This window comes from Hemiscyllium ocellatum, chromosome 17, assembly GCF_020745735.1.
Source record: "Hemiscyllium ocellatum isolate sHemOce1 chromosome 17, sHemOce1.pat.X.cur, whole genome shotgun sequence".
Lineage (NCBI taxonomy): Eukaryota > Metazoa > Chordata > Chondrichthyes > Orectolobiformes > Hemiscylliidae > Hemiscyllium > Hemiscyllium ocellatum.
Window position 1 is genome coordinate 29509447 of NC_083417.1, and position 17889 is coordinate 29527335.

Sequence of the window (17889 nt, forward strand, 5' to 3'; positions counted from 1 at the left end):
TTGAATATCCATGGTGAAGATGAGGCATTGGGGGCCGGGGAAATGGAAGTCTTGGAGGAGTTGGAGGACATGGGCAGTGTCTCGAACATATGTGGGGAGTCCCTGGACTAAGGGGATAGGACAGTATCGAGGTAGGTAGAGATAAGTTCAGTGGGGCAGGAGCATGCTGAGACAATGGGTTGGCCAGGGTGGTCAGGTTTGTGGATCTTGGGAAGGAGGTAGAACTGGGCAGTGCGGGGTTCCCGGACTATGAGGTTGGAAGTTATGGGTGGGAGATCTCCTGAGGTGATGAGGTTCTGTGTCGTCTGGGTGATGATGGGGGTGGGGTCATGGTCGCGGGGGTGGTAGGAGGAGATGTCTTCGAGTTGGTGTCTGGCTTCAGCGGTGTAAAGGTCAATGCGCCAAACCACCACTGCACCCCATTTATCTGTTGGCTTGATGGTGAGCTCAGGATTGGAGCAGAGGGATTGGTGGGCTGCACGTTGTGAGGGTGAGAGGTTGGAGTGGGGGAGGGGGGTAGACATGTTGAGGCAGTTATGTCCCGGCGGCAGTTGGAAATGAAGAGGTTGTGGGCGGGTAATAGGCCAGCACGGGGTGTCCAGGTGGATGGAGTGTGTTGGAAGCGGGCGAAGGGGTCCTCGGAAGGTGGGCGGAGGCAGTGTAAGAAGTGTTTGATGTCATGGCGTGTATTAAATTCATTGATGTGTGGGCAGAGGGGGATGAAGGTGAGGCCTTTGCTGAGGACTGATTGTTCGTCCTCAGTGAGGGGGAGGTCTGAAGGGATGGTGAAAACTCGGCAGGGCTGGGAGCTGGGACCCGGTATGAGTGTGGAGTTGGGAGTGGGGGCGGAGCCTGTTACTGGAATGGGTGTGGTGGTGGGGGGAATGGGGGTGGAGTCATGAGCAGGGGTAGTGTTCTCCTCAAGGTTCTATATGTAGGCTGTTAAAACAAAGCTTTATTAATAGAGAACTAGAGTATCAAAACAAAGGAGTTATGCTAAAATGATAGCAAACTCTCATTAGGCTTCAGCTAAGTTTTTGCAACTAATTCTAGAATCAACCCTTTCAGAAGGATGTCAAAGCCCTGGAATATGTGCTGAGGAAATTCACTCAAATGGTTTCAAACAGGAGGAGTTTCAGTCACATTGAGAGACTGGAGAAGCTGAGCTTATCCTCTTTGGAGGAGAGAAGATTTGATGGTTCAAACTCAGGAATAGTTTGGCAGAGTAAATATGTAGAAGCTGTTTCCAGTGGCAGAATGATTGGCAACCAGAAAACACAGATTTTAAATAGTTGGCAATGAGCCAGAGGAGAAACGAGCTAACAATTGTTTGTGCAGGTTCTGTAATCTGGAATCCATATCAGAGAGTGTGAAAGAAGCAGATTCAATATCAACTTTCAAAAGGGAATAATTAAATAGGAGAAAGTGAGGGCTTCCTGATGAAGAGCTTATGCTCGAAACGTTGACTCTCCTGCTCCTCTGATGCTGCCTGACTGGCTGTGCTTTTCCAGTGCAACATTCTTCGACTTTCAAAAGGGAATGTTAGCATTTGAAAGGAAATGTTTTCAAGGCTACAGGAAAGGAGTAGGGCAGAGAGATTAATTGGATAGATTTACCAAATGATGGCCTCCTGTGCTGTATCACTCCATGATTCACTTGTGAAATATGTTGATATGGCACATTAAGTCTAATAACAGCCTGTGTTCTTGTCTTTCAGCTAAGAGCAATGTTGTTCAGCGTATAATGGATATTCTGAGATTTCTCTGGGTCCTTTTCTTAGCCATGGTGGATGGACTGACACAGTGGCTGAACACCCTTGCTCAGCAGTACCTTGATACTTCTACTGTTCTGTGGGTTGAACGGCACTTATTGACTGAGAAACTTGCACGTGTAAGTAGCTGAATTAGACCATCAAGAAATCATTATTCTTTACCTGCAAGATAAACGTAAAACCAAACCAATACAAATACATCTATTCAAAGCACATTTTCTCACCTAATGCAGTCGTACAGTCATCATCAAGACCTCTCCCTCTTTCCTAACTGGTTAAAATGAAATGCATGTTATGGAATAAATAAATAAATAATAATGTTTATTTCATAGTTGAACCAATGTATCAATTTTTATTACACTTTCTGATACCAGACAAAATTGCCAACTTTATGTAATATCCTGGACAAGATCACCAATTTATGCTACATTTGGTCAGGGAACTTTATTTTTAAAATAGACAAAATGTAAGATCCAGGGGAGAAAGCATGAGATTCCATGATTTTAAACAAACAGCAGTTACTCAGTAAGCTTGAACAGTAATGTAATCTATAATATAGACACAACCTACTTCAAACACAGTGGTAAATATGGGTATTCTACTGTGATCAAACATCCCAGAGTATACAACAAGTAGCAAATGCATTTCACTGATTTTCCATTAACATCCCCACCCCTGCTCAAGATGTTAATAACAGAGTAGATCATCAAATCTCAATAACTTTCACAAGATATTATAATTCTTCTCTTTTGGCGACTGGCCATGAAACTCCCACTGAAGATCTATCCTGTCATAGACTGCCTCAGCGACTGCTCATGTTCTGATCAACCTCCTGTTCTTGGTTTGCACTGCCATTAAAACTACATTCCAGTATTCATTCACCAGCACAACTCCAGCTTCACTGAGCAAGACATGTCCCTAGGTTCTCCTTGAGCTCTCATCCTGCTTGATTGTATGAGGCAAATATTGCTCGTGGACCTTTTAAACCTCACTCTGATAGCTGCATCAAAGTATTAATGGGTTACAGGCTTCTTCCAATGCCTTCCCAATTTTCTTTAATACAGATGCAGTAGCCTTTTGTGCTTCAACTGCCCAGAATGACTCGTGATTACTAACTCTAACCTCTTAGCTACCTATCAACTCTTAAAACTACTTCCTCACCGTGTCCCTAACCAGAACTATCCAACTGCTCTTGACTCGATTCAGCATTCCATTTGCCCTTTCTGTGTGTCCCTTGAACTGCTTTATGGTGATTTATCAAAAACCTGGTAAAGCCCTCTGCTGTTGCAGATCAGAATTGAATGTTGCCATTGAACTTAAATTTCAATATTGTACTCCATAAATGTTATTTCACACAGAATGTTGAAAAATAGATTTCACCATAACTTGGACAAGACTTTTCTTCTTACTGTACATAAATTTTAACGCATATATATTGAATGTGGATTTGGAAAGTTTCATAACTGCTAAAGAACACAGTACTTGTTTATTTTTATCATCAAATTTCATCACCTTTTCAGGGTGAGGAAGTACAAGAATATCTGGAGGGTCTTTATGAAACACAAGAGCAGAGTAATGAAACACTGTTGCAGAATAACAGGCCTGAACAATCAACAGATGGGGATGGTCCACAGCTCACCAATACATCAAGGCAGGTGCATAAATACATATTATTAGGCATGTAATTTGAGTTCTTGTAGTGTTGATTTGGACTTACATGAAGTATGGAGAAATTAGGTGGCATTTGCCTGGCCAGGGCTGAGGTGAATAGAAAGCTCTCTCTAGTCCTCTGAAGTATGAAACCTTGAGGATTTTCACTCCTTGGCTTTACTGTGCGGGAATCTGATATTAGATATCAAGAGGTTATGATCAAGGACCCAGTTGAACAATCCTTGGCAGTAAGGCACATGTTAGAGGAGTTCCTGCTTCTAATTCACAAAGAAGGAAAAAGGTCCACGTTTCCTTCAGATCTCTTAAAACACATGTTCCTCTTCTCAATGGATGTGACAGAGCCAGTTGGATATGATGGGGGGAGAAAAACAAGGAACTGCGGATGCTAAGTATCAGAAACCAAAGCAGAAATTGCTGGTGAAACTTAGCAGCTCTGGTAGCATCTGTGGAGAGAAAGCAGAATTAATATTTTGTGACCCTTCTTCAGAACTGATTGCAGCTGGGAAAGGTTAGTGTATATACTGAAGATATGACATTGGTATGCATGCTGGAATGGGGTTTGAGGGTGTGAAGGGTCTAAATGATAGGTGGGTAAGGTGCCCAGAGAGAGAGAGAGAAACAGTTAGGAAGACAAAGAAATGGGTCAAGGTATGAGGATCTCTCAAGGGATTATGTAGAGTCCTCGATTACATCACTACCTGATTTGCATAATTGCAAAGCAAGTGGACCAGGAGTAGGTCGTTCAGCCCCTTTAACACAATCTGCCATTCAACATGCTGATCACCCACCTCACTGCCATCTTCCTATCTATCTCTGTATCCTTTGATATCTTTAATAACTGGCAATCTGATAATTTCTGAATTGTATATCCCCAATGACTGACCCTCCTCAGCCATTTGCAGTGGAAAATTTCAGATTCACCAACACTCTGAGTGAAGAAATTTCTTCCCATCACATTCCTATGTGCCCTTCCCTTTATTGTGAGATTCTGTCCCATTCTAAATGTCCCAAACGGGAGTAATATCATATGAAAGTTTTTACCATACAATTTTTTCAAATTATATTCCATCTGTCTTGTTCTTGTTCTAACTTAAATTGTCTGCTGGTTGCATCTTCAAAACAATCCTAACAGGTTTAAAAAACTTGATTTCCCTTTCATAAATCTACATTGACTCTGCCCAATCCTACCATTGTTTTCAGAGTGTCCCAGCTATTGTGTCATTTATATCGGATCACTAGCATTTTCTCTACTAATGTCAAGTTAACACATCTGTTGTTCCTGTTTTACTCCCTCCTTTCTTTTTTCTTAAAAGGCAGCAATCCAGAGTTTATTGTGCAAGAGATGAGCAGGCCATGCACAGGAAGTGATCCCTTTAAAATACACACTCATGTAGCGATGCGGCAATCCTAGTAGGACAGTGCAATGCATCAATCAGGTCATGGACGAGAAAAGGAAATGAAAAGGAATGCTTCATAACTCTTACAGAAAAGACCATGCTTGCTCACTTGAGACTCTCAGAACAGTAGCAACATCTGTAGGGATAAAATAATGGGGCATATTAAATAATAATAGGTGGCACTGTTTTAAAATCTCTCCTTTGTTTCTGCCCAAGAGATTTTTTTAATGGGTTCAGAGAAGAAATTGTCAAATTTTAGCCAGTGGTTAACAACTTATGTAGGCAAAAGTGAGGACTGAGAAACCAGAGTTGAGATCAAAGTGGTGCTGGAAAAGCACAGCAGGTCAGGCAGCATCCGAGGAGCAGGAAAATTGACGTTTCGGGCAATGAATGTTATTCTGTCCCCAGTTGGAAATATCCCAACTAGGAGTAACATCCTATGAAAGGGACCAATTTGCCCCTTAACAACATTGCCACTTAGGCTGCTTAATACCAGGGATAGAAGGTTCACTGATTTTCCCTCTCCACAAATATTACTAGAGCTGGTGGCTATTTCTGCAGTTACTGTTTTGATTTCCAATTTCCTGTTTTGTTTTTTCCTGGGACAAAGAGTGTTCCATGTTTCCCACAGAAAGGCAAGCAGAGGCCCAAGGAGATTCCAATAGTGACAAATTTAAATTTGTGGAAGTGAGTGCAATTAGGCTAGAGCTTGTTCACTGATGAGAACAAGCTCAGCCACATGGAGACAGAGGAGGTAAATGGTGGTTGTGGATTATTGACCCTTCATTCAAGGAAGAAAGAGAAGATCAGCCAAATTATCTCCCTTGAAAATTCCTACTTGGTAGAGATTAAAGTATAGAGGCACTGGATGCCAATAGAGGGCACAGGCCAGTGCTGCATCAGTAAAACAAACCTTTAATGAAATGTTAAGAAGAATTTTTCAGTCCAATTTCATGATGACAATTTTCTTAATGCAGTAGTTCTGAAGAGCAAGAATCATCCCTGATGATCCACGAGGAAGGGGAGTCCCAGGAACTGGTTCCTGATTGCAGCACAAAATCTAACATCAAGGAAGAAAACTTGACTGTGGATCCACTAGAAACAGTCAAGTTTGACACCGAGTCAGAGGAGCAATCATTTCAGCCCATTCCTCGTACCAGAACAGCGAGTGAACTGCTTGCAAGCAGGTACAAAATTAGCTCATAAAAAGGGGTAATGTTCCAAATAGGCCACATATATCTGTGGTCAAAACTGAGTTTTGTTGGATATTCTACTTTAACTTGGAATATTACCCTGACTCAAAGCGATTAACATACTCCCTTTAAGAACTGTAGTTTCACAAAGATCCAAATTATTTGTTGAAAGGTTGCCAAATCTTTTCATCATACACTCATTCAGGATAAATGCAAGAGTGTCAAATTTCAAATAATCATACCAATTTATAGGACCAGATTAAAGACCGATGATTGATTGGCAGGTCGATCCAAAATGGCTAAGCATGAGCATGGAAAAAGCCATGAAAACTTAAGGCTCCCTCAACTCCCAGGAAATTCAAAAAAAGGTACAAGGTTTGTTTGCAGAGAACGGGTCCCTGTCTCTGAATGCATATTGCTTTTAGAAAGTCTGATGATCCATGTTCAAATCTCAACTGACGTTCCTAAATTGCTCCCTAGAGTTGTTCTTTACACGTTTAAGATTGTCAGCAAGTGTTCCCTAAATACAAAATGATATCTAACGGTGCTTTGGGTTTTGTAAACATGGGCTGTGTTGAGTGTGTACTCTGCCTATTACAGGTTACTGAAGGAAGAGTTTAGAAGGATGAGGAAGTATCTGATTGAAACTTACAGAATACTGAGAGATCTAAATAGAGTGGATGTGGAGAAGGTTTTTCCGCTAGTAGGAGTGATTAGGACCCAGGGCACAGCCTCAGAGTGAAGAAACAACACCTTTAGAATTGAGTTTAGGAAGAATTTCTTCAGCCAGAGGGTGGTTAATCTGTGGAACTCATTGCCACAGAGGTGCTGTGGAGGCCAAGTTATGGAGTGTATTTAAGACAGACAGAGATAGTTCTTGATTACTACGAGATCAAGGGTAACAAGGAGAAGGTAGGAGAATGGTGCTGAGAAACATGTCAGCCATAATTGAATGACAGAGTAGACTAGATGAGCCAAATGGCCTAGTCTTGCTCCTATATCTTATGGATTTATGGTCTAATGGAATATATTTTTTGATTTGTTCAGCCTATGTACCTGTTATTACATTGGTATGACACTGAAATTGGCACATGCTGTGATTCAATTGTGTGGGAGGTAGAATGTCATATTGGACTAATCATACAATTCTGTTAATGGGAATTACCACCTCATAGCCCCTATATGTGTACTCATTTTAGCAACATCCAAACTATTTGTACTTTTTCCCTACCTTAACAAAAATCTGCAATAAAAGGTATTCTTGTTAAGCAATTGAGTTAAATAATTCTCTTTCAGAGGTGTGATGTACAAAAGATAAAGTTACATGGTATCAGGGTGAGCTGGCAAGATGGATACAGAACTGGTTTAGTCATAAGAGATCGAGGGTAGCTGTGGGAGGATGCTTTTCTGAACAGAGGTCTGTGAGTAGTGGTGTTCCACAGGGGTCAGTGCTGGGACCTCTGCTGTTCATGGTCTACAAAAATGATTTGGAGTAAAATGTTGTTGGTCTGACTGGTGTGATATAAAGATTAGTCGAGTTGTGGATAGTGAGGAGGATTGTCAGAAGATACAACCAGATATAGATCAGTTGGAGGCATGAGCAGAAAAATGGTAGATGGATTTTTAAAATCCAGACAAATGTGTGGTGATGCATTTTTAGAAGTCAAGTACAGGTGACAATTATACAGTGAATGAGAACCCTTAGGAGTACTGATATGCAGAGGGGTCTGTGTGTGCTGGTCCACACATCATTGAAGGAAGCAGCGCAGGTAGATAAGATAGTAAACAAGGCCTATGGCATGCTTGCTTTCATTGAAAGGGGCACTGAGTATAAGGATAGGCAAGTTATGCTACAGTTTTATAAAACTCAAGTTAGGCCACATTTGGAATATTGTATACAGTTCTGGTCACCACACTATCAGAAGGATGTGGATGCTTTGGAGAGAGTACAGAAATGTTTTACCAAGACATTGCCTGGTATGGGGGATTTTAGCTACGAAGAAATGTTGGATAGAGTGAGCAGGTTTTTGATGGGATGCAGGAGGTTGAGGAATGATCTGATAGAAGTTTGTATGATTGTGAACGGAATAGATAGAGAGGATAGTATGAGGCTTTTCCCAGAACAGAGGGTCAATTAGTAGGGGACACAGGTTCAAGATGGGGGTCACGGTTTAGAAGAGGTATGCAAATAAGATTTTTGCACAAAGGGTACTCAGTGCCTGGAACATGCTGCCTGGGGTAGTGATGGAAACAGACACAGTATCAGCATTCAAGAAATGCTAGGAAGAATACTTGAAAATGCAGGTGAATAGAGAAATACGGATCCTGTAAGTGAAGACAGTTTTAGCATGGAAGGGCACAGGCTTGGAGGACCAAAGGGTCTGTTCCTGTGCTATGTTGTTTTTTGTTTTGTTCTTCTTTGTTTCTTTGCAGTTCCTGAGATCATTTTTGCATTGTTCATAGAAATGTATTGAAAATGTGCTTTAACTTCCTATTTCAGTGCTTGGCATAATCATCTTGTTATAAGAAATACACAGGGTATTGCAATTGAAAATAAATGCTGGTGTTAACAACAGTTAACTCAAAATGGAAATGGTTCTATTTGGCAAATTGGATCCAAGACTGGTTTAGTGGCAAGAGACAGAGAGTGATGGTCAACGAGTGTTTCTGCGATTAGAAGCTGTGTCCGGTTCAGTGTTGGGTCATTTGCTGTTTGTAGTGTACATTAATAATCTAGGCATGAGCATAGATAATTTGATCATTAAGTTTGCAGTTTACACCAAAGTTTATGTTGTGGTAAACAGCAAGGAGCAAAGCTTTAGACTACAGGATGATATAGATTGACTGGTCAGATGGGCATAACCTTGGTAAATGAAATTTAATCCTGAAAGGTGTGAGGTGATATATTTTGGGAGGACCAATGAGGCAAGGGGATATACAATGAATTATAGGACTGTAGGAAGTACAGTAGGACCTTAATATCCATGCCTTTTGATACTTGAAGGCAGCAGGAAAGTTAATTAAGGTGGTTAAGAAGGTATATGGAATATTTGTTTTTATTAGTCAAGACATTGAATATATGCACGAGATGTTTATGATGGGGACATACAAAATGTTAGTTAGGCCACAACTGGAGAACAGTGTGCAGAGGAGATTAACGAGGATTTTGCCTGGACTAGAATGAATTAGCTATGAAAAGAGGCTAAATAGGATGAGCTCATTTATCTTGGAGCACAGAAATCTGATGGACATCCAATAAAGTTGTGAGGGGCATACATAGGAAGACATGTTTCACTTTAGTAAAGGAGTAAACAAATAGGAGATACAAATGTAGGGTAAGGTGCAGAAACCTTAGAAGGGACTTAAGGAAAATGTTTTTCACCCAGAGGTTGGTGGAAATCTGGAACTCACTGCCAAAAAATGTGGTAGAATGGGAACCATTACAACATTTAAGAAATATTTCGATGAATAATTGATACACCTATGGCATTCAAAGCTATCGGTCAAGTGCTGGAAAATGGGATTAGAATAGATAGGTGCTTAATGACCAGCATGGATAGACACATTCATATAACATGGAAACAGGCCCTTCAGTCCAACTCATCCAAGCCAACCAGGTTTCCCAAACTAAACATCTCATTTGCCTGTGCTTGGCCCATATCCCTCAAGACCTTTCCTGTACATGCATCTGTCTAAATATCTTTTAAATGTTGTAGCTTTACTAATCTCTACCACTTCCCCTGGCAGTTCTTTCCATATATGCACCACCCTCTGTGTGGAAAAATTTGCCCCTCAGGTCCCTTTTAAATCTTTCCCCTCTTACCTTAAACCCCGCGGCCTCTAGTTTTGAACTCCCCCATCCCAGGGAAAAGACCTTGCCTATTTATTCTATCCATGCCCCTCTACATTCTGTACAACCACAACATGATGCCCCACTCCTGAACTCGATGCTCTGACCAGTGAAGGAAAGTGTGCCAAATGCTTTCTTTCACCACCCTCTTTACCTGTGCCACCACTCTGAAGGAACTATGTACCTGAATCCCTAGGTCTCGCTGTTGGACAAATTTGCCCCTCAGGTCCCTTTTTAAATCTTTCCCCTCTTACCTTAAACCCGTGGCTGTAGTTTTGAACTCCCCCACCCTAGGGAAAATACTTTGGCTATTCACCTTATGAATGCCTTTCATGACTTTACAAAGCTCTACAAGGTCACCCCTCAACTTCAAATGCTTCAGGGATGAAAGTCCCAGCCTACCCAGCTGCTCCTTATAACTCAAACCCTCCAGTACCAGTAACATCCTTGTACATATTTTCTGCATTCTCTCCAACTTATAACATCCTACCTATAGCAGGGCATCCAAAATAGTATTCAGGACTACAAACATTGCTTCATAGAGTCATATAGATGTACAGCATGGTTCAATTCGTCCATACCGACCAGATATCCCAACCCAATCTAGTCACACCTGCCAGCACCCGGCCCATATCCCTCCAAACCCTTCCTAATCATATATCCATCCAGATGCCTTTTAAATGTTGCAATTGTACCAGCCTTCACTACTTCCTCTGGCAGCTCATTCCTACATGCACCAATCTCTGCATGAAAAAGTTGCCCCTTAGGTCTCTTTTATATCTTTCCCCTCTCACCCTAAACCTATGCCCTCCAGTTCTGAACTCCCCCATCCCAGGGAAAAGACCTTGCCTATTTATTCTATCCATGCCCCTCTACATTCTGTACAACCACAACATGATGCCCCACTCCTGAACTCGATGCTCTGACCAGTGAAGGAAAGTGTGCCAAATGCTTTCTTCACCACCCTCTTTACCTGTGCCACCACTCTGAAGGAACTATGTACCTGAATCCCTAGGTCTCGCTGTTGGACAACATTCCCCAAGGCCCTACCATTAACTGTATAAGACCATAAGACATAGGAGTGGAAGTAAGGCCATTCGGCCCATCGAGTCCACTCCGCCATTCAATCATGGCTGATGGGCGTTTCAACTCTACTTACCAGCATTCTCCCCGTAGCCCTTAATTCCTCGTGACATCAAGAATCTATCAATCTCTGCCTTGAAGACATTTAGCGTCCCGGCCTCCACTGCACTCTGCGGAAATGAATTCCACAGGCCCACCACTCTCTGGCTGAAGAAATGTCTCCGCATTTCTGTTCTGAATTGACCCCCTCTAATTCTAAGGCTGTGTGCACAGGTCCTAGTCTCCTCGCCTAAAGGAAACAATTTCCTAGCATCCACCCTTTCCAAGGCATTATTATCTTGTAAGTTTCTATTAAGTCTCCCCTCAATCTTCTAAACTCCAATGAATACAACCCCAGGATCCTCAGCTGTTCCTCGTATGTTAGACCAACTATTCCAGGGATCATCCGTGTGAACACCATGGGCTCTCACCTTGCTCAGCAGCCTCCCATGTGGCACCTTATCAAAGGCCTTTTGGAAGTCTAGATAGACCACATCCACTGAGTTTCCCTCGTCTAACCTACTTGTCACCTCTTCAAAGAATTCCAACAGGTTTTTCAGACATGACCTCCCCTTACTAAATCCCCTTACTAAACTGTATAAGACCTGCCCTGGTTTGTCCTACTAAAATGCAAACCTCTCATCTGAATTAAAATCCATCTTCTGTTCCTTGGACCACTGGCCCAGCTGATCAAGATCCCATTGTGTTCTTAGACAACCTTCTTCATTATCCACTATGCCACCAATGTTGGTGTCATCCACAACTTACCAACCATGCTTCCTATATTCTCATTCAAATTGTTTATATAAATGGCATCAGTGAACCCAGCACCAATCCTTGCAGCACACCACTGGTCACAGGTTTCCAGTCCAAAAGATAACCCTCTACCATCGCCCTCCGTCTCCTACCATCAATCCAATTTTGTTTCCAATTGGCTTGCTCTCCCTGGATCCCATGTGATCTAACTTTACTAACCAGTCCACCATGTGGAACCTTCCTTCTTTCCCAGCTGTTAAACTCTATGACCATTTTTTTATGTGCACTGATTGATTTGGGAAGGCTTAATAGCTGAGATGATTTGATGGTTACTATGTGGATCAGATTAAGACCAAAAGCACAAGGTTAGATTCCTATTCCAGTTGCGGCAAACATGGACCTGCCTTTGTGCCCCAACTGGGATAAAAAGTCACGGCACTTTGCAAATAATTGTCAAGGTCCTTCTTCAAGCAAAGATCTCAAAAAGAGTGATTGATGTAGTGCACCACAGTATGGGGGTCAGAAATTACTATACAATACTCAAAATAAATGGGACAAGAAGCAGATTGTTAGAGGAATGTGCATTTTGATATTTTCAAGGAATAAAAGGTGGCAAAACATTACTCATCAGGTGTAACATTTTAACATTAATGTTCTTGTTTTTATCTTTTTAAGCCATTCTTCCATTGAAGAGTTGGAGGGATCGAAGAAGTTTTATCAATCCCACAACCGATTTTTGAAACTGGTGTTTGCTGTGTATAATGTCATTGCTGCTTATTCAGAGTTGACCTGCTACTTCATCATTATCTTGAACAATATGATCTCTGCCTCTGTAATCACACTCTTTCTTCCCATTCTGATGTTCCTCTGGGCAATGCTTTCAATTCCTCGGCCCAGCAAACGATTTTGGATGACAGCAATCATCTACACTGAGGTGAACTGAAGAAATATTGCATATTGCTCATTGTACAAATTTACATATTTTATGCTTTATGTAGTTGAAAAATTGCTGTAATTCCCTGCTTAATACTTATGATCTTACCAGCTTTCCTGTGTGTTAATATAAGGTGTATACATGTGACAAATGGAGTTGGACAAAAAGGAACTGTGTTTCAATACAATCCATTATAACACTGTAATTCACACATTAAGGACCAGTCTTGCCTCAGTCATAGCAAGCCACCTTCATTCTTGAGTTAGGAAGCTGGGGTTCTGAGCAATATTTATCCATCAGCCAGCTGTGAAAAATAGATAATAAGTTAATTTAGACTATGGTTGTTTTTGGAACCTTGCTAACTACGAGTTGTCTGCTACAGTTCCCTAGAATTGTGACAGTGACTTTTAATCAGAGACAATTAATTGGATATAAGGTATAAGTATTGAAGTTTTATTTGAAACCCCTGAGCTTGTTGTGCTCTGATTTGTTTTACTTATTGTCATTACCTGAAATGTTCACTATGAAGATCAATGTGGGCATTAATTGTTATGGCTATGATATTTTCCAGCATTATATTCAGTGTTCTTAAGTTTCAGCATTTTAATGCAAGTTCAGGTGTAACCTGCTTTCATTTCACTTTGCAGGTGATGGTGGTCATTAAATACTTATTCCAATTTGGGTTCTTCCCTTGGAACAGCTCCTACATCATTTCATTGAATGAAGACAAGCCATTCTTCCCTCCACGTATTCTCGGTTTGGAGAAGACTGATGGTTATGTTAAATATGATCTGATTCAGCTGCTAGCACTTTTGTTCCATCAGTCACTACTAAAGGTTACATACTATAACTTTCAATAGCGTTGATAAAACAATCATTTGTTTAGTGAATTAGCAACTACTAATAACACACACAAAGGTGCTTTTCAAAATCTTAGCCTGGTTTACAATATTTTTCCACTGACAAATGAGAATGAATTTATAGGCGGGAAAAGGAACAATGTGTTAAGACTATTTGCAATAGACTGAAATAGTCTTTAGGATAGGTCTACATTTTTCAAAATTGAGCTCCTGTTTCAATTTGGAGAATGTTTAGGTTATGTGGCATAAGCAGAAGTTCCTCACCGGCCCCACGGCCAGCTTTAAAATATTTAGATCTTTCTCTCACGTGAATGAGCAAAAGTAAAAGCAGGGCTCAGTGATAACTTGCCACATTTTCAATCTGCTTTTTTGAACTCCATCAGGGATCAGAATTCTTTTTCTTTCCTGAGGACCCCTCTTGAGATTTTTTGAACTACTACTATTTTGATTTCTAAGGAAAGTTTCTCATTCCACTGGTAGGTAAGGAATACCTCTTTTATATTTAGTTCATAGACTGTGGAAGGCACTGACAACACCACCAGTTATAATTGCCCTTAGAGGAGATAAGCTGTCTATCACAATGGTTGCAGTCAGTATGGTGTAAGTACAGCCACAGTAGGTTTCTTGAAGAGGATTTCAATTACAATTCAGAGATCATCTCGGTAAGTTGAATGGATGGAAATGGTGGGGACCCACTCCTCAATCAGAGGTAGGTTTCCTGTCACGTTTGGGAAAGGTGGGTCCTTGCTAAAGGATGTACAATGGAAGAAGAGGTTTGCGAGGGAGAAAGGGATTTGATGGCGAAGTTGCATTTTACATTCATTGGAACAATATCTTCTGTACACTTGTTGACTTATATTCTGACTCAACCAGGAGCAGAATTGGAATAATTCACCAATAGTCTTGATAATTATTAACTCTCCATTAAGCTTAAAACCATAACACGAGAAAAACATCAATTTTGAGACACCACCTCGGATTTAAATTGGTACAACACAACAGGTATAAGTTAACAACAGTTTTTATTTTTCAATTTAATTAACATACACTTCTCCAGACAAAAAGCCACCAGCCTGTCCCCACCTCTGAAAACTGCTGAGCTCACCACTAATGCACTTTCATTGCCTGTACACAAAGCTTTTTGTTCTCGTCAGGCAGTTAGAAATCTATTTACTGAATCTCAGAATTAATTTTAATAATTGATATTTAATTAATTTAATTGTAACAATATTTTAATAATTGATTTAATAGTTACTAATTTAAGAATGTTCATTGCAATAGAATCCATCACATTTTTTTCCAGGAATTACAGCACTAAACTATGCATTTTACATTCATTTGCAAGAATTCATTATCTCACTGACTTAATGTTTTCTTGGATCCCAGTTAGCTGAGTATTTCTTTGATTCGTTTAAAACTGTTTTATCATCTTTGTGCCTTCCCTGTTTTCTTCCCTTTTATCTCCCCCAACAAATCCTTGCAACTTCGCCATCAAATCCCTTTCTCCCTCGCAACCCTCTTCTTCCATTGTACATCCTTTAGCAAGGACCCACCTTTCCCAAACGTGACAGGAAACCTACCTCTGATTGAGGAGTGGGTCCCCACCATTTCCATCCATTCAACTTACCGAGATGATCTCTGAATTGTAATTGAAATCCTCTTCAAGAAACCTACTGTGGCTGTACTTACACCATACTGACTGCAACCATTGTGATAGACAGCTTACCTTCTCTAAGGGCAATTATAACTGGTGGTGTTGTCAGTGCCTTCCACAGTCTATGAACTAAATATAAAAGAGGTATTCCTTACCTGGGGGACGTCCAGCTCGAGACTGCACCTCACCAGTCTGATGTACATAAAACCTTCAGGTTTAATGTCAGTCTGCTGCTCCATTGTAGACCTTGTTCCCGTGCAGACAGGTCAAGATGATCTGATTCTTGCCGTATTTCATCAAGATGCAGTAAACCTCACTCAAAGTTATTCTGGATTGTGTTATATATGTATTTATAAATAAATTGTAACACAATGAAAGCACTGATTTGTTTCCGCCACCCCACACTTACAAATGCTGTAATTTTCCACCATTCTATTTTCAGCGGTATGGACTATGGGATGATCAGGAAGTTCAAAAGAAAAAGGACATTATGAAAGAAAAGGAGGCCATCAAAGAATCGCAGGATGCAAACCAGGACCCAGCTGCAGATGACCACGTTTCTGACCTAGAACCAACACAGGAAGTAAAAAAGAGCAGATTTCGTTTTAGGAGGAGAAAACAAACCAAAGGTTAGAAGGTTTTAGAAACAGTGTTGCCAGATTTGAGAATATTCCTTAAAATAAATTGAACAAAACTCCTGTTTTAACCTCTGAAATTTGCATACATCTGAGCTAATTCAGATGTTGGTGTTTCAAACATTTTAATCCACATGCCAAAACACTGAGTTACACTAAACCAATACAAATTATTTCCCCTCATTTTTGCCTTGGACTTCTGCTAATTTACTTTGCTTCTTAAATATTTGAAAGAATTTGCTCCCTTTCATTCCTTTCTATCCTGAAAACATGCATTCTTGCAGTTCCATGGATGCTGCGAATACTTCAGTATCCAAGTGTTTTCAAAGAATGGAACAGTCTCATCCATGAATTATTCTAGCAAACCTCAGCTAAACTGTCTCCAATTTAAACTGCCTCCAGATTAAACTCTCTCCACATTTTTCCTAAAATGTGCACTTTTCCAGTTGTTCCAATACTCCAGTTGAGGCCATACCATTGTGTGATTTTAAACATCAGAGTTGGCTCCATGCTTTTTTGATTCTCCACCTCACCCCCCCCCCCCCCACCCCCCCCAAAATCAGGTTCTACCCACTGCTGGGAAGGTTCTCAAGCTGCTGGCCGTGGAATGAATTAGAAAGCCATCTGATGTTACTCTCACTTATTCTCCAACTTCTCTCTCCCCCCCTGCCCCAGCCCAACTGCCACCATCAGTCCCCTAACCCCCATCTTCCCTCACAACCACCACTGGCTCTCAAATTCAGCAGAGCATATTACAATTTTGTCAAGATCATTCGTATCCATCTTGTGTGATTTGTTGCTAGATGTCTACATCAGTTTTAGAATTCCTGTCTTTCTCACTAAATAAAAATATAAATATTTTAATTGCAGTCCGAATCAATAAGCAAGGGAGAGTTTCAGGTAATTGCACCACAATGAAGGCATTAACAAACACAAAGACAACCTAAGTGCATGAGAAATGGAAATTGGATAGGATGTTGGGTGCTGTGAACCTGCTCCACATTTCAACCATGGTTGATCTTCTAGCTGAACATCTCCTTCCCACCATATCATCATATTCTTTAATTTTATTAATAACCAAGAATCTATTAATCTCCGTCTTGAGTATACTCAGCAACTGAGCAAGCACAGTTCTCTAGGATGGAGAATTGCAATGATTCACAACTGTTTGAAGAATTTAGAACTGAGTTAGCAGATGTAGGACTGAGTTGAGGAGGAACTTCTTCTCCCAAAGGGTTGTGAATCTGTAGAATTTCCTGCCCAGTGAAGCAGTTGAGGCTACCTTGTTGAAGATTTTTAAGCCAAAGATAGATAGATTTTTGAACAGTCAAGAAATTAAGAGTTATGGTCAGCAGGTGGGTAAGTGGATCTGAGTCTACAAAAGGATCAGCCATGATCTTATTGAATAGGTGAGCAGGCTCCATGGGCCAGATGGCCTCCTCTTGCTCCGAGTTCTTATGTTCTTATTTAAAAAACACTGCCTCACTGAACCACATTTGTAAATTGCTGACCTCTTATCCAGTGACTCAGTTCAAAATTCTTCAGTGGCAGAAAAATGTTCCCTAGCATCAAACTTGTCAAGCTGCTTAAAAATTTTATGTATTTCAGTTTGATCACTTCTTCTGCTAAACTCCAGAAAATGTAGACTAATCTATTAAATCACAGCTCTTATGTCAAGTCCCTCACTCAGAAGTCACTGCACTTCCTCTAGATCAAGTACGTCCTTCCTTAAGTATGGAGAACAAAACCATATATAGATTTGCAGGCATGACCTCAATATCTTATAGATTCCTGTGTTTTGTACAGCAAATGCTTTATAACCAAAGCTTCCCAAACAGTTGCTTTCCTAATAGCTTACTGTACCTTGTTATGATCACAGCTGATGGAGTTACTGTGCATATCAGATGCCAGAATGAAATCTGATTTGTTTTTAGTTTTCATTAATACAGTGGTCAGTCACTGAAACATAGTCACACGAGGCTGCAGAGTTTCTTTAACAATAGAACAATAGTTTATAACACAAAAGAAGTAATAAATAAAAGCCAA

At 40.7% G+C, this 17889-nt stretch overlaps 1 protein-coding gene across 3 annotated transcripts in view; it reads left to right on the forward strand.

Moving 5' to 3' along the window:
* piezo1 (piezo-type mechanosensitive ion channel component 1) overlaps positions 1-17889 on the forward strand; it is a 339923-nt gene that overhangs the window by 281152 nt on the left and 40882 nt on the right. For all 3 annotated transcript variants that reach the window (XM_060838027.1, XM_060838028.1, XM_060838029.1), the window contains 6 exons: positions 1718-1890; positions 3292-3422; positions 5817-6026; positions 12436-12694; positions 13342-13530; positions 15651-15837. In XM_060838027.1, coding sequence (XP_060694010.1) covers positions 1718-1890; positions 3292-3422; positions 5817-6026; positions 12436-12694; positions 13342-13530; positions 15651-15837 — 1149 coding nt within the window. The remainder of the gene's footprint in view (positions 1-1717; positions 1891-3291; positions 3423-5816; positions 6027-12435; positions 12695-13341; positions 13531-15650; positions 15838-17889) is intronic.